Source organism: Zingiber officinale, chromosome 11B (genome assembly GCF_018446385.1).
Source record: "Zingiber officinale cultivar Zhangliang chromosome 11B, Zo_v1.1, whole genome shotgun sequence".
In the NCBI taxonomy this organism is placed as follows: Eukaryota; Viridiplantae; Streptophyta; class Magnoliopsida; order Zingiberales; family Zingiberaceae; genus Zingiber; species Zingiber officinale.
The window spans coordinates 84,640,006-84,665,668 of NC_056007.1; the positions used below are offsets into that span (position 1 = coordinate 84,640,006).

The following is a 25,663-nucleotide window of genomic DNA, read 5'->3' on the forward strand; positions in this document are numbered from 1 at the left end:
AATCGTCGAGCGACAACGTTAAACCCATGTCTCCATCGGCGGTTGAGCGGCGCCCTTAAACCCAAGTCTTCGTCAAATCGTCGAGCGGCGAGACCCATGTCTCCATCGGCGATCGAGCGACGACCTTAAACCCAAGTCATCGTCAAATCGTCAAACAGCGAAGTTAAGCCCATGTCTCTATCGGCGGTCGAGCAGCAACATTAAACCCAAGTCTTCGTCAAATCATCGAGTGACGATGTTAAACTCATGTCTCCATCGGTGGTCGAGCGGCGACTTTAAACCCAAGTCTTCGTCAAATCGTCGAGCGGCAACCTTAAACCCAAGTTTTCGTTAAATTGTTGAGCGACGACATTAAACCCATGTCTCCATCGACGGTCGAGCGACGACCTTAAACCCAAGTCTGTGTCAAATCATCGAGTGATGACGTTAAACCCATGTCTCCATCGGTGGTCGAGTGGTGACCTTAAACCCAAATCTTCGTCAAATCGTCGAGTGGGGACGTTAAACTCATGTCTCCATCGGCGGTCGAGCAACGACCTTAAACCCAAGTCTTTGTCAAATCGTCGAGCGGCGACGTTAAACCCATGTTTCCATCAACGATCAAGCGGCAACCTTAAACCCAAGTCTTCGTCAAATCGTCGAGCGACGACGTTAAACCCATGTCTCCATCGACGGTCGAGCGACGACCTTAAACCCAAGTTTTTGTCAAATCGTCGAGCGGCGACCTTAAACCCAAGTCTTCGTCAAATCGTCGAGCGGTGACGTTAAACCCATGTTTCCATCGGTGGTCGAGCGGCGACATTAAACCCAAGTCTTCGTCAAATTGTCAAGCGGCGACGTTAAACCCATGTCTCCATCGGTGGTCGAGCGACGACCTTAAACCCAAGTCTTCCTCAAATCGTCGAGTAACGACGTTAAACCCATGTCTCCATCAACAATCGAGCGGCGACCTTAAACCCAAGTATTCGTCAAATCGTCGAGCGACGACGTTAAACCCATGCCTCCATAGGGCGTCGAGAGGCGACCTTAAACCCAAGTCTTCGTCAAATCGTCTAGCGGCGACGTTAAACCCCTATCTCCATCAACTGTCGAGCGACGACCTTAAACCCAAGTCTTCAAATCGTCGAGCGGCGGCGTTAAACCCCTGTCTCCATCGACGGTCGAGCGGCGACCTTAAATCTAAGAGGAGATAAATCGTAGATAAACGATGACTATAGCCGAACGGGAAGACATACAAACAAACAAAAGACATTTTTAAGAGAAAACCCGAGCTGGCAGATTACTTCATTAATCAAAAGGAAAGATCGCCGATCGACGGAAATACAAGGAGACTTCAAAAAGACTTTTACAAAACAGACGCTCGACCTAATAATAAACATCATCAGGCATCGAGTCGTTCAGTTTGGTATGACTGACGATGTTGTCTGTCGTCTCGGGAGGAAGGTGGTCGTCCACCTTAAGCTGCTGGAGTGTTTCATCGATCGCCAGCTCAAAGACACGGATGATCCGCTGGACAACCTTGTCAGTGAATTGGTCCGAGCGGAGGTACGCTTGTTTCATCACTTCAAACCTAGCCGGCTCAGCCTCCTTGTAGGTCATTAGAGCTGAGCAGGAGGCCTCCAGGGCATCCTCCGCCTCCTTGAGCTTCCCCTTCAAAGAGGCTTCTTCGATCGAGCGCAAGCCCGCTCTGCAATCAGGAAGTCCTTAGCTTCTGATAGCTTCTGGGAGAGCCGCCAAGCCTCCTGATTCTTGAGCTCCAGATCGACGATGACTCGTTTCTTCCTTGTCGTGGCCAACTCGGTCTTTTTATCATAAGTCTTAACATGCGCCTCGAGCTAGCCCAGCCGGACTTCTTGGTCGGCGGACTTCTTCTGTTCGACCTCAAGGAGCCTTTGGGCCTTCTCTAGATCGGTCTGTAGTACGAGAACCAATGACCCCTGGGAGGAAGAGGCGTCGCCCGAGATCTTGAGCCTCTTTAGCTCATCCTCCACAAGAGCGAGTCGCTGGCACATGGTCGCGCTCTCCGCCCAGTACTGCAGATAAACAGGCATATGTTAAGCGTCGATCGAAGGTAAATTATGAATTGATGAAATACGTACCCCAGTGGACATCTGCAGGTGACTGTTCCCAAGTGCTCCTGACGACATCATCGCCACTTGGGCCCTCGCTTCCTCCCAAATACCAGCAAGTGGCCCGCGGATCAGAATCTTATGCTCGGGGATGGTCGGACGGGCGCACTGCTCAATGTAGTCCTCTGTTGGAAGGTTAAGGATTGTTGTCACCTATCGTCGGCCACTCGGGTCTAACGAGGAGGAGACCACCAGACCGGAAGGTGCTGCAGCATACGCAGGATCGATCCTGGACAACAGTGGTCTCCGTGGGGTTCGGGTCGGCGGCAAAGAGGCAACCGGCTGGGCAACAAGGGCCTCCGGTGGCAGCTTGGACAACGACGGAGTTCGACATCTTTCAGCTTGCTATAGCGGGCCGCCCATGCTCGCATCATGGTTCGGGCTGCAAAAGGAAAAAGGAAATCAGTTAGACTCAAAGGAAAGAGCCAAGAAATTTCTTACCTAAGTCGCGCGGGAGATGGGATCAGATCAGACTTAGGTCGAAGATGTACATGACACCTTCCACCAGCAACTTATGGATGTTATATCTCTAACCGGCCAACATGGTCGCTGCATGAAGATAGTCCGGCTGGCTCTTGTTCTTCTTCAGATCGGGCTGAGGGGGCAAGCCGACCTGCCAGCGCATTCGGAAACAGGGCCGCTCGGGGAGACGTAAAAAGAAAAAAATACTACTTCCAATGCTTGTTGGAAGTGGGCATCTTGTCAAAAAAGACCAGCCCGACCTGCGATTGGAAGAGGAAAGTCCCCAGCTCAGATTGTTTGGGATAGTAAAAATAATGGAAGGCGCGCGGGGTCAGGGGAATGCCGTGCAGCCTAAACAAAACTACGACGCCGCACAACAAACAAAGAGAATTGGGCACGAGCTACGGAAGGGGAACGCGAAAGTAGTTACAAACTTTGATGATGAAGGTGTGGATAGGGAAGCGAAGACCGGCCACAAATTGATCTCGGAAAAGACAAATAGTACTAGTCGGTGGGTTATTTGGCCAATTGGACAGGGAGACCAAGATTATCTCGTGGTCAGAAGGGATCTCAAAGACATTCCTAAGGTTCTCACCATCACCAGCATCAAATCTGGTCTCCATGGTACTGCACCAGAGACCAGGAGCGGGGTCAGATGACCGAGAAGAGCTAGCCATCGTCGGAAAACAAGAAAGCGGGATTTCGATAGAAGTAAAAACGGACGAAAAGCACAACAGACACGGGAAAGAGGCAAGGATCCAAAAGAATGGCAAATGATCGAGGGGAGCTTACAAAAAGAGTGGAAAAGGTCATAGCGGAGGAGGAAGGGGAGCCGCTGGAGCGCTGATCGCATGGGAGTCGACGGTGCACTGGTGGCACAGGAATCGCTGGAGCATTGGAGAAGAACACGAAGGTAAGAAAAGAAGGGGGCGCTGCGACGTTATAAACCCTTGGCTCGGCGGAGCAGAGCCGTCAGATCTAGGGCGTAAAATCCAAGATGCAGATCCAGCCGTGGAATTCAAACCGCCCCACGTCGCGTCAGCGCCTGTCGCTTCAGGCATGCAATGACTACGGCGGCGACACGTGGCTCCCCTCACTGGTGCGCATTTAATGGGCTCGTGCTCGGTCTTAACGGAGATGATTTACACGAATTCCGAAGAGATTTGGGTGACATCAGCATTGACCACACGCATCCGAGGACACTGAGGGAGAAAGCCCAAGTGTAAATACTCGGAGCGCTGATCGGCTCCCAAGGCCGGTCTCAGGGTCGACTGACACTCTTTGATGATCCGATTGGAGTTCTACCAGTATGATGGCCAATCAGTCAACCGGTCTCCATGTTTCTTTTTGTCTAGTCAGTTGGACTTGCAGCCTCCTTCAACTAGACTTGAGGGGGACGCATGTGATCCGGTGATAAGGGTCCATCCCTCAGAGGGTCATGACCACGATGGAAGTCAAAGTCTAGGCGGTCGACGTCCATGTGTCGCTGGCCGGTCGGACAACTCAGTCGCCCGACCGGAACAAAGAAGTACTGATCAGATATCACCATAGCTCGGCCAGGCACCGAGCTTCCGACGCTCAAAATAAGACATACGTTGAGCGGCCAGCTCACTCGGACTTACATTGAACCTCGGAACTGGTGAAAAAGGATCACAGCACGACAACGGAGCTCTGACAGTGGAATGTTGGTCGAGCGGCCACTTCGCTCGGCCAAAGGGCTAGACCACCTGAACGGCTAAGGTTTGGCCGAGCGGCTGTCTCGCTCGTCCCACTAACAGACAAAAGGAGGATCAGGCGATATCCTCGTGGGAACTCGCGCCATCAACAGACGACATACTTGGCGGCATGGACAGTAGAGAATCGTACGACGAAAGTTTCCACTGTCATGTCAGAGATATGCTCGGGTCATTGAGGTATGATGTCAAGAACACTTTCCTGATATGTCTTTTCAGGACAAGCTTTGAAAAACGTGCGCGACTCGAGGAGCGTGCACGCGAGCCCTCAGAGTCCTATATGAAGGACCCCAAGTTTCAATGGAGGTATGCATACTTTACTGTAGCTGTTGTTACTCTGCTTCACTGCTTCCTCGCTTATACATCGCTGGAGACTAACTTGAACGTCGGAGGGCGATCGCCAGGGAACCCCTCCCTGGCTCGGCACTGACGCTATTGTGGTTGCAGGTCTCTCTGACTTGGAGTTCACCAACAGTCAATAGGAGCGCCACGTCCCCTAGCATCCATAGCCTCGACTCTCGGACAGGATCATAAATGAACTTCATTTATCAACTTCATCTATCGCTCACTTGGTTTTAGTGATAAAATGAATAGTTTAAACGCGCGCGCGCGCACGCGAGGGGGGGGGCAATACTTTTCCATTGTATTTTTTACAATATGCATGAGAAGTAGAGCTTGTAAGGGAGGTTGAAGCAATAGACGTCATTTAATTCTATAAACAAATACTTAATATCTTGGTAATACATTACAATATTAGTTTTGAACAATAAAATGATATTTCAGCTAGTTCTGGTCTAAGAATGTTGTAGCAACCACAATACTGTAGCTACTACACCGTGTTAGTCTAAGAATGTTGTAGGAGCTACGAAACTGTAGTTATTATAACGTTCTCATTTATAGTCTTACCAAGTTGTAGTAGTTACGGTCGTACCTGCTACAACGTGTTGGTCTAAGAATAATATAGCAGTTTCGAAATCGTAGTTACTATAACATTATAGGATCATAAACAAGAACATTGTAACACTTAATGTCCATACCTAATACAACGTTATATCTGTTACAAAACTATAGCATTTGGATGGAGAAGAAAAATGTTTAAGGCACGTACAAGGGGGAACACATTGTAGATGAACGGCGACAGACAGGCAAACTTGGCGTGGTGATGTGACACTGAGGGAGTTGATCGACATAGATGGTGATCGATAACTCTGTGAGGTAAGGTAGCACCGAGGGAAATGAGGGAGTTTGAAGAAGGGTTTGAAATATTTAGATTTTTGAGAGGGAAAGGGAAGAGAAGGATTAAGGTATTTTTTAATTCTGATGGAGCATTCCTATAGTAAAAATAATCTGACGGTACACTACTACAGTAAAAGTTTAACATAGACGCGTAGCAAGGATCGGGAAGCATATCAACTAGATATATAAGGATTTGAGATCGAGTAATGTACTAGCAAAAGAGGATTTATACAAGAACCGGGGGCTCGATGTTTTCCATTGTTGAAACAGTAGTGGTAAATCAATTTCTCAATGAGAGAAGCCCATGGGCTCATCCTTGCAGAGGACAGTGTTTTCAGTGCGGAACCTCTGCAACAAAAGAAAAGAGACGATTTTGCTTTGCTCCCTGTACACCAGACTGTGAGCTTGACCTGACGATGTTAGAGACCAGGTATTTTGGAAAGTTTTTGAGAAACGCAACGCAAAAGTTTTCAATTCTATGGGGCAAAATGAAAGAGCAAACTACGAGCGAGGTGTGCAAAAATGAAATTTTCTTAAAAGAAAATGCAAAAAAAAAACACATGTTTAGGATTTTGTTTTGCTGTGAAGGATCTGGCGTCGAGCGACCATTAAAGGACTAAACAGCTTTTTCTCCTGCACTCGCTCGAAAGGACCATGCAGAGTAGCTGTCAACTGCTACTTGTGGCAGCGTAAGAAATGAGGAGATTTCCTTTTGCATTCATGAGCCACATGGAGAAGCGGGGATGAGGAGCATGCACACACTACAGCCTGACAAGTGAAACAGAGCAGAGGCTGGCTTCAATGAGGAAACAAGGCGATGAGGTCTCTGGCCTTGTTTCTATGCCAAGTTTTGGCAATGGAGGAAGAGATTAAAATAAAAAATTCATCAAATTTCTGTGATCCCCAAAGTCGAGGCCTCAATAAGAAACAAACTGGGATGACGATTTAGATTTGCAGTCATCTAGACCTTGTATTGTATCTTCTCCATTGTTTACCGGATTGCATCAGACTTGAACGTATAGTTTATTTAATTAGGATCGCTCAGCAACCAGTTTTAAGGACAGGGACACCTGTACCCTTCTCCGACACATATCACTAGTGATCCTCTGCCACTCTTTCTCTATGCGCCTTTAATTGTCCAGAAACTTTTTAGGAAAATATATCAGTCGCCATTACATTCGCATCAAGCAGAGAAGGAATTATTCAGAAAACTCATGATTGAAGAAGGCGAACGAGTTTTGCCTATAAAGCTCTGCTCCCCTTCTGTTCTCATCCAAAAAAAATCCAACTTTTACCTTCAATTGCTATTGCTTGAGAAAGAATGGAGTCTGATCTCGATAACCAGCTCATGAACTCAGAAGAGCTACAGCGCTCGTCGTCTATATCGAACCTCTTAGTTGCCGAGGCCGACCGCATGACATCTGTCATGATCGGAGCTATCGATCTTTGCGCCCGGCGAGAGGCTGTTACACTGGTACTAAAGGTAACGATAGAAATGATATAGTCAATAGAAATGAAGATAAGAGAAAAGAAACTAGTCCCTTCTGATTACCATCACGCCGATATCCCCGTGACCAGGTGCAGTCTCATTGCGATCTGAAACCCTCCGTCGCTTGCCTTGCAGTAAGCTACGTAGATCGGTACCTCTCGAAGCGCACAATCCCGGTACGTATATATTATTGATCAGTAGTTGAAAGAGACATAGCAGATGTATCATTTTAGATTATTTCAGCTTACGCCATGAACGATCTACGGTTGCAGAGAGACAAGCCGTGGATCGTTCGTCTCCTCGCTATTTCCTGCCTCTTCCTAGCGTCGAAGATGCAGATGACTATCATCGCCATCGAAGATCTTCAGGTAATGCTCTAAAAGAGGGGAAATCCTTCTTTTGAGGGTTTAGGAAGTGGCAAGACTGATTGATATCACTGCTTCACTTGAACTTTTTCATTTGATAGAGAAATGAAGAATTTGTGTTTGATTTACGCACCATCCAAAGAATGGAGCTTCTGGTGCTCGGAGCGCTCTGTTGGAGGATGCAATCGATCACCCCATTCTCCTTCCTTCCACTGTTCCTCTCTTTCTTCTCGCAGCTCCAACCCTCTCTCCTCCAGGCTCTCCAAAGCCATGCCACAGATATCCTTCTCAAAGCCCTAAACGGTACACAATTGAACTTATCTTTGCCGATAATATGAACCTCTATCTTCAAACCATCGGTGGTGGCTGCGTCAGCGGTGGCCTCTGCTGCTTTCCAGTTCTTCCCCGTCCAATCCCTGTCATTCCAAGCAGCTCTTGCCTCCAGCAATTTTGTGGATAAAGTAATTTGGTCCAATTTTTAGTTAAAGAAAAAAAAACTTAGATTTTGCTCCATTCTTCTTTATCCTAATTCTAACATAATGGGTGAAAAAAAGGAAAACCTGAGGGACTGTAGCAACGCCATGGCAGTTACCGCGACGTTGACATCGAGCCCGGAGATGCCCATGACAGCACAACCGTCTCGGCAACGACAGCCTATCGAGCACCCTGAGTATGCGATCCAAGAATAATTTTAGGGAAAGCGAATGAGAAAAAGAAGAATTCATTTTTATGATATAGTGGAATCAATCTGAAGATTCTCTCCATGGCTCTATTGTTGTGAAATAAATCAGAGGAAGATGTTGATACGGGAGGCCGCGGGAAAGCTTGTACGTACGCGTACTATTGCATGCCTCATGCAGTAGTCGTGGCCTGGGTAAGCTGCGGCGACTCTACACATCACAATTGTCTATCACTTCCAGAGTCAAAATTTAGAGAAATTTAAGTTGACTCAATATGTTTTTATACAATAAATACATTATCTAAATATTTAGCCGTGTTATTCAATCAAGTTCCTAATGATTAGTTCCTTGTTTCGCATTGTCTTTACAAATACATTATCATATTAATTCTTCAGTCAGTTGATTCTAACTATGCACATAAACATTTTATGCAAAGAAATTGTTAGCTAGTGTGCTAATTAATTGACTCAAACTTTGAAAGAAATGTTTTATCCTTTCCCATTGCGTTTGCACCACATCTTCTTGTCGCCCTAAAGCTCCTACTCATTTGACAAAACTACTTGGTACTTTCCATTCCTTAGTACCTCAGCAGTATAATACTGCTCCCTGGCCAGTCAGAGTGCAGGATAAGAGCAGGACACTAGACAGATTAATCTGACAAGATCAGGACATGACCCGCATTAACTGCTTGTTCAAACACACCAAGTGCATGCATTTGTGTGTTGAAGATCGCACAAAAAGGTAAATTGCCAAGTTGGCTTAAGTATGTTTTTTTTTTGATATTCTATTGTATCAAACCCTAAAAAGTATATATAAAATATATTTCAGGAAATATTTTCTGTTAAATAAAATACACTGTAAAGATTATTTTCTACCTATATGTTGCCGGATTTGGTAGAGAATGTAGCTCTCTAAAATATGATATAATACGAAAAAGCTTTCTATTGAATAATCTCTAAAATTTACCAATTTGAACTAATAATGAGAACAACGACAAAAAAAAAAAAAAAGGAATTCAGACAAGTCTATGCTACTTACCTCTAGTCTTAAACATTCCTCTCTCCATACACACGTCTTCAAAGATCCAAAAAGATGAGCATTTGCATCCTATTATTGTCACTGCCAGATGGCTTGCTGAAAACATAAAGCATTTCAAGTATCAAGTTGCTGCCAATGAGGCAAGTACAACAAGTATTACATCAAGAAAGCATGACAAATTGAATCCAAATGATCGAAGTATACATTACAGGACAATAATGGCCTCAATTAATGTTTGAAGCAAGCAACATTCATTGCCCCCATTGATGGGCATTATGTCACAGTTGGAGAGGTGCAATTTTTTTCTTTTGTTCAATAATAAATGATCGGTGCACATACTTGAGTGGAGACCCTCATGCAATGTGAACTCTCCAGTTCCACAGCCAAGAGAATTGAACTGCTACACTGCATTATTGGAGTAGGTGAGGAAAAATCAAGCCCTTGTTCTGTTGCCCCGCCATATTCCTCAAACAATAACACAATATCTGGTGGCGGATCTCAGTTCAGATACAGTCAATCTTCTGTTTCTCTTTCCCTGTCCGCGTTGCTGTTTTTGCTGAACTCTCGAAAGCCTACGGTCCCCGCAACCTTTTTGAGCATTGCTATACTAGCGCGGCCTGCTTCTCTTCCTTTATTACATCGCTTTTACAATTGCATCCCTTCTCCAAATCCTTTCTCCTTCTATCTATCATCCAGTCGAACGACGCGGAGATGGTCCCTTCCTACTGTATTTTTTTTCCCTCTCTCTGGGGACTTTTATCGAACAGGTGAGAGATTACAAATGATATCTCGCGGTTCACAACCTGCCATCTGGTTGAATCCCGCCTCCCATTCCCAATCTTATCCTTCCTCTAGACGGATTTCCGCGACGGATGGTAGGGATTTGGATTTTGTGGGAACATAAAAGAAACTATCTGGAAATTCACCAGGCGGGGGTTAGGCGACAAGCTAATACGTAGAGCAGTGTGGGTACCTGCGCTTGCAGAGCTTCGGCAATGGCGAACCGAAAGGCTGCCCGGACTGGTCCCTGAGCCACTAAGCTGCATGCATCGACTGCTGCTCTATGGTTTGTCTGCTTCCTCGCTCTCCCTCGTTCTCTCTGGGTCTGATCTGAGTCGCCTGTCTCGCCAGTATCCAAATGGTCTGTCCCTTTGCGGCAAAACGCAGTAATAGACAACATCAACACTCGCCCATGTGTGTCTATGTCTCATCGTCCTTATTCTTAATCACTAGCGTCCACCAAGTGTTCGTCCTCTGCTCTCTTCCAATCTTGCCAGGCTCCATCACAGAGATGATGCCTAGATCGGGACCACCAGCGCCTGGACTAAACTTGGATTTATCAATTTGGTCCGGCCGGGTGCTCAGTTGGCTAAAATGTGAGGATCAGAGATTAATTCGCGGAGGACGCACGATATCAATAATTTACCTTTTTTCACGTTATTTATTTCTTTAACTCCAGTTGAATTTATCAATTTGGACCAAACACGTCCATCATTACCTTTCTTTCCAAAGAATCAATCTTCCCGGTTAGGAAAATACCATCATCAAATCCACCATGGCCCTCCTAATCCATGACCCTACGGCCTACTACTTATACAGTTGTACCGCGGCTGCCCATGCCCCATTCTTAGGCCGAGAAAGCGAACGGTCGAAATTCCTCATGAATCTTCATCGGGCGGCCCGAACGAGTCCACCGGCACTGCATGGAAATTGCGAAGAAAAGACAAAAAAAACAGAACTGCAGGGAAAGAGTGTGGGACCCGCTTCACTATCACGACCAGACCGTACTCGTATTCGCCACAGGGATTATGACACGCGTCCGTTCGTTGTCTGGACCACGGCCCCCCGCTTCCCATTCCGTTACCCTTTGCAATGGCAATGGCAGTGCGCATAATTTGATCTATGTGTTGCCCCTCGTTCCGCAATATATACCCGACCGACTCGACGATGCGTCTTCAGCCGATTCTTTAAGCTTCGACCATGGCGACGTCCTTCTTCCTGTGGCCCTCTCCCCAGAGCAAGACAGAAGACGCCGGCGGAGGAGGCGGCGGCGGCGGCACAGCCAATGGCTACGCCGTGGCCGCTACGGTGGCGAAGGCGAAGATTCGAAAAGGCGGAGGGACTAAGGCGGCCGGGCCAAAGCGCCCACCGCAGCGCGGCCTCGGCGTTGCCCAGCTAGAGCAGATCCGCCTCCAGGAGCTCGGCTCCTCCCACAACGACCTTCCGCCCCTCAACTTCCTACAGCTCAGCCCCGTCGCCGCCGGCCCCTCAGCCATCTACGGCAGGCCCGTCTCCTATACCATAGGCCATCAAATGCACTGTTACCCCTATCCCTTACGCCCTACGGCACCGCCGTCTGTGACGACCTTCGATGGAGACTCTGCTGGCTCCGCCGCTCGATCTGTGCTCGGGGATCCGTTAGCGCTGGATGGCCACCAAAGAGCGGTGGCGGACGATAGATTCCGGATCGGAGGTCAATTTCTAGAGCCCCCTTCAAGCCAAATTACCCATTGCCTCTCCGGTCAGTGCGAGTTCTGTGCCAGAGTGAGTTATACAACTCTTATCTATCTTTCTCTCTCTTTGAAGTGCATTTTTCGTATCTCACACGCTTCTTTCCGATCAAACTTTCCTCAGAAGAAACGTCTCTTCGGCAACAATCAATCTTCTAACCTGTCCAACGGTGCTGATTACTTCGAGATGAATCTCGCCGCCGCCATGGCTGTCAATCTGGTAATCAGTACCCCACGCCAATATTGCGCTCTCAATCTAATCCTTTCGAATTCTGTCACCTTCTATATCGTTCTTTTGATTTCTTCTCCGTGGGCTGCATGCAGAAGCCATCAGAGAAGAAGGAGAGGGTGGTAATCAAGGAGTTTGACTTCTTCCCGTCGTCGAGCGGCCTGAGCGAATCCATCAATGGCGCTTCATCTGAGTTTGCTGACCCAACGGCGCCTGGTGATTCATCTTCTTCCTTCTCAGCTGCTACTCCCCTCGATCTCTCGCTAAAGCTATCCTTGTAATTAATTATCTCCTCATCACTAGTATGTTCATCGACGATCGATATTAGTTACGTATCTCCAATCTACTTCTCCATCAGCTTAATCTTCAGTTTCGAACTTAAATTTTGATCTGCTGTTTGCTCAATTTGCAAAAATGATTATGAATTGGGCAAATATGCTCCATCAGTATCAAATTTTTAAAGATTTATTTGGTGTGAGCTTGTTGCTTCAAAATCAAAGATAGAAAAAGAAAAATCAAAGAGGTTGTTGTTTTTGTTTGATAGAAAATTTTAGTTCATTATCTTGGAGCTCAGAAAAAGGAAAGAGATCTCGTGGAGCTCAGAAAAAGGAGCAGTGAAGCTGCCCAGATCTTAACATCTTTTATTTGGCGCATTTTAGTACCATCTTTTATTTGGAGCATTTTAGTAACGTATGTAGTTGGAACTGGATAAGCATTGAATACATGCTTCCCAAACTGGGAATGTATTTGATTACAAATTCAAATAAATATTCAAGGATTGCGAGAGGATTAAATCATTCGTGTTGAATTTTATCATCTTAAATTGCCATTTGTTTTGATGATTCGTTGATTGTTTAAGTTAATTAGCTGCATGCTTGTTCTGATAGAGTAAAGAAAACTTCGCATGTGTTTCGACCTTAAAGTGTCAAGTAGATGAAATTTAATTTTTTTCTTAAATGTTCTCATAATTTGAAAATCTTGCACGATAGCAGTAGAATGAAATGAAAAAGTAAAATAAAATAAAATTGCATTGTTATTAAAAACGTGGACGGCAGGATTCGAACCTGCGCGGGCAAAGCCCACATGATTTCTAGTCATGCCCGATAACCACTCCGGCACGTCCACTCTATATTCTAAGCTTTTTAAAATATCTTACTAATTCTTTATCTTTTGATTACTCGTTGAAACCAATATTTAGTTCAACGCAATTTACATCAATGTTAGAAAATTGACTGTGACAATGAATTCATGATTTATATTAAATGTTAAATATCATAATTGCTAAATTAAAGTATAACATTATTTACTAGTTTATATAAGAATATGCCAAATAGATTTATGTTGCTGCTGTAATCTGTAATAATAAGATAATACAAAGAGATCAATCTTATAAAATTATAAAGCAGTAAAAGATAAAACAGAAATTCAAACTTTTGATGATGAAAAAACCATAAATTATGATAATGCGATTTCTTTTAAATTAATAAAATTATCAATTAATTTAAATATATAATTATATTTAATAATCTATACAATATATAACTACATATAAATCGGTTTGAGTTGAATTTTTAAATTTTAGGTAAAAATTTAAAAATTATTCAATCTAAAAAATTATCTTTAGAAGATTGAAATAATAATGGATTTGAGATGGTTAAGATTTTTACTTGTTGCTTATTTAAACTGCCAGTGAACTCAGTGTCACCCTAATACAATTTAAGGGTGGCAACCTAGAAAAGTACGTAAATATTTTTATAAGTTAATGCCTTCCTCATAAAAAATTAGTTTAATATTATACTTAATCTTAATTAAAAAATCTAGCAAAATATTTTCTAATATTATCAGTCTAAAATATTTATAAAAAAATTTTCACTCGCGATATTATCAATTTTAAGACGTGGGATTAAAAAAAAAATCATAATAATATATATTTTTTATTAAATAATTGGAGAAAATTACTAGATGTTAAAATTATTTTTTAATAATTAGAAAAAAGAATGTAATACAGTACATATTTTTATATAAAATAATCAAAAAAATATTAATAAATTTAAAATTATTTTTAATATTAAATGAAAAAGATATTAATATAATTCTATTTTAGACTTCATAAAAATTAATTATCAAAGGGTCATATTCTTAGTAAAATTATTAAGCTGTGAAATGGTGTTTAACAACTTTTCCTTGATCAAATTATTACCGTGAGAAAGTAGTTTGATAATAATGGAACATGAAAGGATATTTGTGCGAAATGGTTCGTGTCGACATATACAGAATAACAGAAATACAACGAGTGCACGGTTCGTCGTCGCCTTCTCTCCTTCCCTAGAAGCCACGAATCGATTCCACCGCCCTTTTTTCCAAATCTTCCATCCTTTTCGCAAGGACAGAGAAGCCGCAATTTCCATGAAACCCTAGCTTTTCGCCGGAATGAACCCTCGGCGGACTTCGCTTCACTCCGATCCCCCTTTGCCGGCTTCGGCCGCGCAGGAAGCGGTCCACCCGTCCTCCCCTAGCTCCTTCCTCTCTTCCGTCGCCTCGGCGAATCCTTCCGCTGGAATGCACCGCCGGATCGCAATTGGGGTCGACCTCAGCGACGAGAGTGCCTACGCCGTCAAGTGGGCCGTCCAGAACTACCTACGCCCGGGAGACGCCTCATCCTCCTCCATGTCCTGCCTACTTGCGTCCTCTACGGTGCCGACTGGGGCGCCGTAGGCCTCTCTGTCTCCGAGGAGTCGCAGCGGAAGCTGGAAGACTACTTCGACGCCTTCACCACAACCAAGGCGCAGGACCTCGCGCAGCCGCTCGTGGAGGCTCAGATTCCATTCAAGATCCACATCGTGAAGGACCACGACATGAAGGAGCGGCTCTGCCTTGAGGTGGAGCGCCTCAGCCTCAGCGCCGTGATCATGGGCAGCAGGGGTTTCGGGGCCTCGAGGAGGACAAGCAAGGGGAGGCTCGGCAGCGTCAGCGACTATTGCGTCCATCATTGTGTTTGCCCCGTCGTGGTGGTGCGCTATCCTGATGACGGGGCCACGGCTGACGGCGGCAGTTCGACAGTTTCAGGCGGGTCGGCGGAGAATGACGCTGAGCTGCATCCTGTCCTGGAAGAATAAGAGTACCACGATGCCACCGTATAGCTCAGAGGTCAATCTCTTGCCCTTGAAAGAACAACTTACGACTTAATTTTTTAATTCTCCTATCAATATGATCAACTTATTCTTTATTCTCTCGTCAATATGATCATCGTTGTATGTTACTGGAAGAAATGATGATGAATTTTGACGATTCTATGCTTTTGATGAACACGATTTTTCATTTTAATAACAGAAAATTATACATAAAACTACGTGTGATGTTTGTACATACGAATCCGATGCAACCAGAAGTTGATATGCAAGGAAAACAATGAGGACTTTCTTTTTCCCAATACCTTTGTTGGATCTCACAACATATCACAACTGTGTAACTATAGAACTGCGTTCAAGTGAAAGAGTGTACTTCTTACATTACTGCGTCAACTGAATGACATTCATGTCTCTCTACTTAGCTGTAGTAAATGAACTACGATTCTACAAATACAGGGAACATTCTCCTCTTCTTATCAAGTGCTGAATCGAATTTTCGTCTAACTATGTTATATCCTCTGCATGTCTTGAATTAGTTGAAAACTCGTTGGATATTGTAATTCATTTATTTAACTAGCAGAATTTCTTTTCTAAACTGTCAAATCAAATGTTCTAGGTTCAACAAAATCACATATCTGAAGGAGCTAACTTTCTCACTGTGCATTTTGTCTCTGTAGCATTTAACTAAGTTTTAAAGATCAAAGTCATTGTTGTAGTTTTTGAGCATGATCTGTATTACTTCAATCAGTTTAACTGAGAACAAATAGCTGGGTTATGTAATAACAAATAGTTAAAATTAAACAAACTGTGGCATCAAATTACCTGATAAGAAATTTTCACATCCTTGGAAAATATGAATTTTTCCTCTATGATTCTTATGCAATTCTATGGGAGCAAAATGTGCTGCATCAAAAACTGATTCCTTACATTCGATAACACAGCTAATTGTATGAGGTCCACAAGTTGTATCTTTCTGTTGAATATTTACCAGACCATTTTAGTTAGTTTTGAGCATTCGGATACATATGTGGCTATGTTTTGGTTATTTATTTATTCTTCCCTTTGGATAGTCCAATTACTGCTTTCTGAATTATTGTAACAAATTGTCTTCAATAGAATTAGATCTAGCCTACGCACTGACAATTTGATTCCTTCTGAAATAAAAAATCTAGACAGCTTGACATCTTGCTAACTCTTTAGCTAACCTTATCTGGTCAACCATCATAATTAAGTCAGGTTATTAATTACAAGTTCGACTAGCAGATACATGAGAACTGGCCCCTTTTTTTTGGGTGCTCTATTTGCTGAAGTACTTGTGAATTATAAGTTTCATGCTGATCTGGATATCGAATTATAGCATGTATTGTTCATATTTCTTCCACTGGCAACACTGTTTTACGTACACTTCTAAAAAAATGACCATTATTTTTTCTCTTAATTTTCTCTAGAATACAGAATGATGTCAGTCGTAGTGTATTTGATTGTTATCACAATACTGTATCAGGGTTAATGAGTGATTCTTCTGTTGCAACAAGCTTGATATGCAAAAAATTGTTTGCTTGTCCATCTCATTTTTTATATCCTATATTGTAGACGTTGAAGCCACCTTTTGATTGAGGTTTGGTCGTTTGGAACTAGTAATAGAAACTTTCAACATCTGAACAAAAGGTGCTCCTTGTACTACTGCTGTGTAATTTACATTTCACTGCCTTTTACATTGTAACTTAAGTATCCTTGTTCCCTTCAACTAATATAGAATTTCATGCCCAGTTGATATTGTGAGAAATAAACAAATCCTGCTGTTGAGACGTTTTACTATTCTCAGGATATCTGTGCTTATTTTACTGACATCCAGTTATAAGATTTCGGCTGTCTTGATGTTTGAATTATATAGCTGGGATGCTCTTCTAAACGGTTAAGCGTTGTCTTTAAGTCTTTTGGTGTTATATTAAGTTGACTTTGAATGGATGTTCTAGACATGTCTGCAATTGCTCAGGCTTCAAATGTGCCAAACCAAATGAGTTCGATAATTGCAGCAAGCTGGTTTTACACTATGTCAAAACTTGAAACGCAATATCTATACATGGAATGTGTTTAATGAACTCGTCACTCACAAGCTACTACATGCTTCAACTACTTTAGACAGGCAACAATCATCGTAACTCGTTAGCTTGGGCGAGCGTTTGACGTTGATTAATAGTATGTTGACTTCTCAAGTTGATTATCCTTGTGCCATATACTTGATTCTGGCTTGGGTTAGAATTATGTTGGATTCTCTATGTTGAAGCTTTATGTGGCATCACAATCGAGCACATTTTTCAGCTTGTGTGCTCTCCTCTTGGAGTTTGGTCAGCCGGCCTAGTGAGATGGAAGGGCTGGGAATCATTAGCTTTAAATAATACAACCTTGCACAATTTTTTAGATGCTCCTTGGAGGCAAATGGTGTCTCAATCTTATTTTGCTGATGTGATTGAGAGATTGCATCTCCAAATAGATTGCGGCCTTACATTTGAAGGAATATCTAGAAGGTTTCTGATTTTTATTTTAGTTTTTCATTTGTGCCAAAATAGAAGGTTTCTGATGTTTTCAATTTTGATGGCATTAGATCTTAAGTGACAAAAGGAACAGAGTCTTCGATACGAGCTTAAACCTTCTAGGACAGGTAAGTATGTTTTTGAAACATCGGTCCTTTATCTTTTCTTAGGGTGCTCCTAACTCAAAATTTGACTCCTATTGTGGGCCTATTGGATCCTTGGAGATTGTGGACGATATAGGGTAGTAGAGATGAGTCTCTTGCCCGTATAAGAAAACCCTGAACATAGGCCAATGGTAGGTGGTGATGATGTTGACTACAGATGATAAACTTCTTACTCCACTTAAGCAACCCACAATCAAAAGAAATGAATCGTCCCCACAGGATCCAATTGATTAAAAGGTGATAGATTTATTATAATGAGATAAAGATCAATGTTCAATGAGCTTATGTTCTCGGAGAAAAAATTCTTTCCACTCCTAGTCAATTTAGCAGTCGGTTACCATCTTTAATATTATAATCTAGGAACGGACTATAAAAAACACCTGAAATGAGTATAATCACTTTAATACTGGAATGATTCTCACAATTTCCCAGATCGATGAAATGTGTGTGCATCTTTTAACTCTGATAAAAAATTGGGATGGGCATTAGTATAGAATGTAGTCAATCAGTTACAACCTGGGTACAGACCATAATTTCTATTGTGTAGCATTAAAGAAATTTTTGGACTTTTCTTTGTCCCATTGCTAATTAAGAGAGACGAGGCCTTCCTTTTGCAGTCATAGTTGTTGAAATGGACTGGCAAAAATTTCCGCAAGCAGACTTTGCAATATTGATCACCCTCACCGCCTGACCGCAATTGACTCCATTGCCTTGTTCCCTAACACGGCCTGTTTGTCGTCGTCCGCCATTGCTGACCAATACCACAACTTAAAGGAAACTAATCAAGTTAATGTATGACCATGTTATATTCCCCTTCATCAAAATGCAGACTTCCTTTGTTCACATTTCTTTGTCTAGATCTCGATAGGCTTGTTTGCTGACTTCATTGCCACCATAGAATTCTGCATCCAATTAATGATAGCTTCTTCCTTCTCTGGAAAGTGATAAGAAGATGAGAGTTGTAGTGGCACAGCGTTAGCAACGATTTGCGTACCGATTCAGCAGCAAGTAAAAGTGTAGGGGAAAGCTGCATTGGAACACCAAGAAAGTTATGAACTTTATAAGATGCAGTAAGATTTCCATGGCCAGGATGCAGCGCTTTCTTTTCCAGTTCCTAAACATACTAGCAGTCATATCCATCGTTCATTGTCAGTCAGGTACGTATCATTTTTTTTCCTGATACTTTATCGATTTTAATACTGCAAAAATTCTTTTCATGTCTCCAATTATTTTCAGGCTTACAAGTCCTTAATCGTTATTCAGATGATAATCTCTGAGACTTTTGTGCAGGCGATTCCTTGACTCCAAATAGCTCGCTCAGTAATGGCCAGAACTTGACTTCTCCCGGAGGTATATTCCAGCTCGGCTTCTTCACTCCCATCAGTGGCTCAGTAAATGGATATATAGCGATATGGTACAGCAATTCCTCTCTCACGGAACGCATAGTAGTATGGATTGCCAATAGGAACCAATCCATCAACACCTCCACCGCAACACTCAACTTCACCTCCGATGGCAATCTAATCCTCCTCGACAACGGAACTGATGTTTCATGGTCGACCGGGACATCCGCATCTCAAAATTCAGCACAAGTGCAACTTTTGGACTCGGGCAATCTCATCTTGACCGGCGACGGCGGCGGTGGCTCGAATGAGACTCTGTGGCAGAGCTTCGACCATCCGAGCGACACTCTCCTACCCGGCATGAGGCTCGGAGTTGACTACCGAACCAATACCTCGAGGCAGCTCGTGTCGTGGAAGAGCGTCACCAACCCCTTTCCGGGCAGCTACGCCTTCAAGATGGAGACTCGAGGAGTTCCAGAGATCTTCCTCTGGAATGACTCCTCTAAAATCTACCGAACGGGTCCTTGGAACTCTCAGGGATTCAGCGGCAACCCGAGGATGGAGAAAAGCGACATTTCGAGCCAATTAGACTTTAATTTCGTGTCCAACAGTTCTATGGTCTACTACTCGACTCAATACAAGGTCGGGTCGTCAGCGCTGTCGCGAGCAGTGATGAACGCCGCCGGCCGATACGAGCGGTGGAACTGGGAGAGCGGCCGGTGGCTGCAATTCTGGAACGTGCCCGAGGACGACTGCGACGGGTACGCGCGCTGCGGGCGCAACCGCATCTGCACCATGGGCTATTACTCCTCCTTCTGCGATTGCTTGGAAGGCTTCGCGCCGGCGCCGAACGGAAGTCTCGGTTGCGACAGGAAGAAGCCGTTGAGTTGCGCGTCGAACAGAGTCTTGAAGGTAGCCAACGCAAAGCTGCCCGACACAGAGAACGCCACGATACGAGGCCAGATGAGCCTGGGTGCGTGCAACGACGTGTGCACCAACGACTGCTCCTGCGTGGCGTACGCACTGGTTGGGGAAAACGGGTGCGTGACTTGGGAAGGCGATTTAGTGGATCTCAGGAATTTTACCGAAGGAGGGGATGATTTATATATCCGCCTTGCAGGTGATTAATTATTCCTTAAATCTATGAATGGATTAGAATTCTAATATGGTAATTAATCAAGAATAAACTGTTTCTATTATTCTATAGGGTCTTCTAAACGCAGTGTGCTTGTTTGGGCGATAGCCGTTCCTGTGTTCCTGGCATTTCTGCTGCTGTGTAGTCTGAGTGTGTTCATGTGGAGGAGAAAGAGAGTAGGGAAACAAGGTGTTGCTACTTAAAATTTTAAGAGATTAGATTTCAGTTTGAAATTTCAAATTCCTGATTAGGAGTTTTGATGTTGTTCAGACTGCCGTGAGACTGGCTCCGAATCCTCCTCGGTCAAGGACGATACCAGCTTGCTGATGTGCTTGTCCAAGATGGACAAAGGTAATGACTTTTGGCACCACGTGTTCTACGTACTTGGAATAAACCTTTTTTTCTCAAGAGTAAAATAATCATGGTGTTCTTCTTACAGGCGACTCTGGTAGCCTCTCGACAGTGGGTTTTGATGCATCAGAGCTGAGGTCGAGGTCGATCAACTCTGAGACATATGGTCCGTGTATTGAAGGAGCAGGTGCAGGTCTGTTGATTTTCTCATTGCTGAATTCTGAGATTGTGAACCACTTTCTTTAGGTTATTGGCACGTTCTGATTTTGTGCCAGGTCGGCTTGACATCTTGGGGGCACTGCCTTCCTATGATCTGTCTACAATAAAGGCTGCAACAAATGATTTCTCTATCAACAACAAACTTGGTGAAGGAGGATTTGGTGTGGTTTACATGGTATGTATATAAGTAATTTTCAGCTTCCTAATTAGTACAGATTTTCTGAATGCACGTTATGTTTTGTCAGGGTCAATTGCAAGATGGACAAAAGATTGCCGTGAAGAAATTATCTAGACATTCTTCGCAGGGCCCAAGCGAGTTCCAGAATGAGCTCTCGCTAATATCCAAGTTACAACACAGAAATCTTCTTCGTGTCCTCGGCTCCTGCATTCAAGGAGATGAGAGACTTATCATCTTAGAATACATGGAGAACAAGAGCTTAGATGGTTTCATCTACGGTGAGTTTATTATCCAACAACATCAGTTGATTTTGTTGGCTTCATAATTGCTAGCAATTTAAAGTGTGTGTGACTCTGGTCATATAGTAAATTATTCAAACACTTGCATGTACAGATAAAACGAAAGGCGCATTGCTAAGTTGGCAAAAGCGCCTTGACATTATAAATGGCATTGCTCGGGGACTTCTATACCTGCATCAAGACTCTATCCTGAGAGTCATTCATAGAGATCTCAAGCCAAGCAATATTCTCCTAGACAAAAATATGACTCCAAAGATTTCTGATTTTGGTATTTCAAGAATATTCGAAGGTGATGGAGCTCCTATGAATGCAACCACAAGACCTGTTGGAACACTGTAAGTTTATAGTTTATTCATGTCATAATCTAACAAGAATTACTAATTTTTAATATGGAACCGCCACATTAGCGGCCTCCTAGTGCCGGTCCCAGAATTACTAATTTTTAAGCTCTTAAACACAGTGGATATATGGCACCAGAGTACTTAGCAGATGGACTTTTTTCATTTAAATCAGATGTATTCAGTTTTGGTGTCTTAGTATTAGAAATATTAAGTGGCAGGAGGAACAAAGTGTTCAATCAAACAGATATGAGCTCAAACCTTTTAGTACAAGTAAGTATTAACTTTAAAACTTGCAATGTTATTCTTTATGGATTCAACAATGTTCGTTAGTCTAAATATTTGATTCCTATGTCAAAGGCATATAGATTATGGAAGGATGGTAGATCACTTGAGCTTCTTGATGATGCACTAGATTGCTCGTATCCTACCATTGAAATCCTACGTTGCATCCGGATGGCTCTTCTATGTGTGCAAGAAAATACTGAAGACCGGCCCACGATGGCTGAAGTCGTAATGATGTTAGCTAGTGAGGACCAGCTTCTTACTCCACTTAAGCAGCCATTAATAAGGTCAATCGCCTGTGAAAGAGGCTTCACAACTCAAGAAATGAGTATTACAATGACTGGTAGATGAAATGTGTTAATCGCCTTTAAAATAATGAATTGTTTAGACATCATTAGTTGGAAGATGTGTAGTTATAAATTACCTGAGCATGATTGTAGTACATTAGAATTTATATTTTGTATGTTTGTTGATCATCTTATCATAAGTTAGAGTTGAATTATTTGCATGAAATGTAATTATATTGTTTGAATTTAATTATTAGCATGTTTACCTTAACAATCATACAATAATTTTTTACTCTAACATTGTGATAAATACAAATTTACTGCGTATTTAAAAAACATCACTATTTTTAAAAGGATTTTCAAAATTCTATTGTGACAAAAAATTGGATAACAATTTATCATTATTTCGATAGTTGTCTTCCAATTCAACTAATCAATTAACTTTTAGCTTCTTTGGAACACAAATTAGAGTAGTCTTTTTTCTTCTCTTTGACACATGGATTGTGGCTATCGAATCAATCATATATGTGCTAAAGCATCACCAGTAATTTGTTTTTGTTTGTTTAAAGAAAATTCAACTTTCTTTTCTCGATCCATTGGGGTAATCTTGGTGGTTCTTAATTATAATCAAGACAATTCTCTAAGCAATAGTGCAATAATTAAAGGGGTCTAATTCAAGAGCACGCTTAATTATTTTTAGGCTTACAAATCATGTGCAGGCTATTTTGTTGCTGCCTCAATAATTTCAGTAGAGATTCTCTAGTCCACAATTTACGGATCAGAGGATGATTCACTATATGAGGACCATTAATTTGGATGGAGTCCACCTTTAAGTTAGTAGAGTCCATTCAAATCAAGGGTCTACAATAGTAGATCATCCCCTGATCCATAATTTATGGACCAGAGAATCTATCCTCCAATAATTCAAGGTGAAATAATTCATCATCCCGTCGGTTCTTCTACAACTGTCCCATATTTAAATCAGGAAATTGAAGGTATCCTCACGATAAGAAGAAGAAGATAATTCAAAAGTAGAGAGAGATGACATTACCCAACTCAATTTTTTTGTTCATAAAACAAAGAAAAGAGGAAACAAAAAATAGGAGAAAATTCAACTTTACAGGTCTCGACAGATATTTGTTGGTTGCCCATAAATTATCAATAGATTCATGCAAATAATACCCAATGCTAATTGGTATAGCATGCTGATCTGGATGTCAAACTATAGCATGTATTGTTCATATTTCTTCCACTGGCATCTCTGTTTTACGCACACTTCTCAAAAAAATGACCATTATTTTTTTTTCTTAGTTTTTTTCTAGAATACAGAATGATTTCAGTTGTAGTGTATTTGATTGTTATCACAATACTGTATTAGGGTTAATGCTATGTAGCAATGATTCTTCTGTTGCAATATGCTTGTTAGCAAAAAATTGTTTGCTTGCCCATCTAATTTTTTATATCCTATTTTGTAGACGCTGGAGCCATCTTTGGATTGAGGTTTGGTCATTTGGAATTGGTAATAGCAACTTTCAAAAGGTGCTCCTTGTGCTACTGCTGTGTAATCCTTGTGCCATATGCTTGATTCTGGCATGGGTTAGAATTAAGTTGGATTCTCTACGCTGAAGCTTTATGTGGCATCACAATCGAGCACATTCTTGAACTTGTGTGCTCTCCTCTTGGAGTTTGGTCAGCCGGCCTAGTGAGATGGAAGGGCTGGGAGTCATCATTAGCTTCAAATAATACAACCTTGCACAATTTTGTTGATGCTCCTAGGAGGCAAATGGTGTCACAATCTTATTTTGCTGATGTGATTGGGAGACTGCATCTCCAAATACTTTGCGGGCTTACATTTTGATATAGTGATGAGAAGGGGCTCCACTAAAATAGGTCAAAGAAATAAATATCGGTTGGTATGGAGGTCAAAGTCAAATACGACAAAAGTCCAGCCTCACGAAGCAGACGAATTAGGCCGAATGGCGGAGGGGGCACTATAAAAGGAGGTTCCATTTAAATGCGGAGGTATCCACTGTTAGATTATATAATTATTTGTTTATAGTCTTAAAGGTAATTTAGTCTTTTACCTTTTTCAATTTAGGGTTTAGATTTTTTTTGTAATTAATTATGTAAGGCCTTGTACTCTTTATTTATTTTTTGCTTTTGGGATTCATCAAATCAAGATAGCTACTTTTTCTTTAGTATCAATTTCTATATGGTATCAGAGCCTTCATCTTTATGTTTTTTGATAATTTGATTGAAGAACTGTTAATTCAATCCACAGTTTTCGTGCAATCGTACAGTTTTTTGGCGCATCTGTACAGTTTTGATTGAGTTTCTTTTGTTTTCACAATACTTGATTTTGTTTGGTGTTCGGTTATTCGTGAACACAATTCGTTCTATCATCATAAGTAGTCACACAGAAGATTCGCTTCAATCGATCAGTGTCCGATAGCAATATTAGCAACAATGACCTCAACAACCATCATTGCTACATCAGAATGCTTCATGGAAATCTGATCTACATATACTTGAGTAGTTTCAATAATTCCTTACTTCACAGTCCTCTGTCATATCTGCTTTTCTCATATAGATTTGTCATCCTCTGGTAGATTAGGTATATCTTCCTCTTTATGGATCTTAGTGTTGGTTGCTACTCGGAAGATCGTACCGGTTCCACTGTACAAAAATTTTATACAAGTGTCGAACATTTCCTAACAACCTATTGTGTTCTTTAGAAATTAAATATGGAATCGCAAACGGAACTTAACATTATTGATTCCAAATTTAACTTATCTGTTCTTTGAGGTTTAAACTTGGATCGCAAACGATACTTAACATTATAGATCCAAATCCACCTATGTTACAAATTCAATTAAATATTTAGTTCAGAAATTGGCTCCCAGATCAAACATGGCGAGACACTTGGCCTTCTTGGGTATGGGAACATCCACCACTACCTTGACAAAGCCTCTTAACGAAATTCAATATTTAATTTCCTTATAATAACCTTAGGTCTAACCAAAAAGAACAATCGAATCACAAAATCAAAAAAGAAAAGAAACACAAATTGAAACTCAAATTCGAAACCTAGAATCTCTAGCCTCTTGTGTTTGGAATTCATACAAAGAAAACTAGTATGATGCGAAAAATAATTATTAGTTATACCTTTCTTTGTAAGCAACAACCTCTTGATCTTCTATCGTATTCCTCTTCTTATCTCGGACGTTGTGTGGGCAACGATCTACCGAGATGAGAATCCACCAAGCCTCCTTCTTCCTTCTTCCAAGTTTCGGCCAAGCACCTTTCTCTAAGAGATAGCAAGTCTCGGCCACCAACCAAGCTCCAAGGGAAGCAAGAGCAAAGCCTCGTTTCTCTCCTTCTTCTCCTAGCAAGAACCGGCCATTACAAGAACTCCAAGAAGGGGATGCACCGGCCACTAAAGAAGAAGATAAAAGAGAAGAGAATAGGGTCGGCCACACACCAAGGAAGAGAGGAGAAACTATATAAGATATGTTGTGAGGTGAGGCACCT

General features: G+C 42.3%; 2 protein-coding genes, 1 non-coding gene and 2 pseudogenes across 4 annotated transcripts; 4 read left to right on the plus strand and 1 right to left on the minus strand.

The window, feature by feature from the left end:
- The first annotated feature begins 6,881 nt into the window (after positions 1 to 6,881).
- On the plus strand, positions 6,882 to 7,931 carry LOC122034118 (annotated as a pseudogene).
- A 2,531-nt stretch (positions 7,932 to 10,462) lies between these two features.
- Positions 10,463 to 12,648, plus strand: LOC122033338. Its single transcript, XM_042592347.1, has 3 exons — positions 10,463 to 11,676; positions 11,767 to 11,862; positions 11,967 to 12,648. The coding sequence occupies exons 1-3, from the start codon at positions 11,113 to 11,115 to the stop codon at positions 12,150 to 12,152; spliced, it is 846 nt and encodes a 281-aa protein (XP_042448281.1). The 5' UTR covers positions 10,463 to 11,112; the 3' UTR covers positions 12,153 to 12,648.
- Positions 12,649 to 12,914: 266 nt separating this feature from the next.
- TRNAS-AGA lies at positions 12,915 to 12,996 on the minus strand. The gene has a single exon. It is a non-coding gene; the product is annotated as a tRNA-Ser (tRNA).
- Positions 12,997 to 14,171: 1,175 nt separating this feature from the next.
- On the plus strand, positions 14,172 to 15,804 carry LOC122033727 (annotated as a pseudogene).
- Positions 15,805 to 15,947: 143 nt separating this feature from the next.
- On the plus strand, positions 15,948 to 22,347 carry LOC122033725 (G-type lectin S-receptor-like serine/threonine-protein kinase At4g27290). Of its 2 annotated transcripts, XM_042592883.1 has the most exons (12): positions 15,948 to 17,527; positions 17,605 to 17,661; positions 18,640 to 18,854; positions 18,988 to 20,160; positions 20,248 to 20,364; positions 20,446 to 20,526; positions 20,615 to 20,719; positions 20,802 to 20,920; positions 20,991 to 21,201; positions 21,317 to 21,557; positions 21,683 to 21,833; positions 21,921 to 22,347. In XM_042592883.1, the coding sequence occupies exons 3-12, from the start codon at positions 18,749 to 18,751 to the stop codon at positions 22,194 to 22,196; spliced, it is 2,580 nt and encodes an 859-aa protein (XP_042448817.1). In that variant the 5' UTR covers positions 15,948 to 17,527; positions 17,605 to 17,661; positions 18,640 to 18,748; the 3' UTR covers positions 22,197 to 22,347. The 2 variants fall into 2 exon arrangements, with proteins under 2 accessions (XP_042448817.1, XP_042448818.1); XM_042592884.1 differs by lacking the exon at positions 17,605 to 17,661 and having other exon boundaries at positions 15,948 to 16,667.
- Positions 22,348 to 25,663: the final 3,316 nt, after the last annotated feature.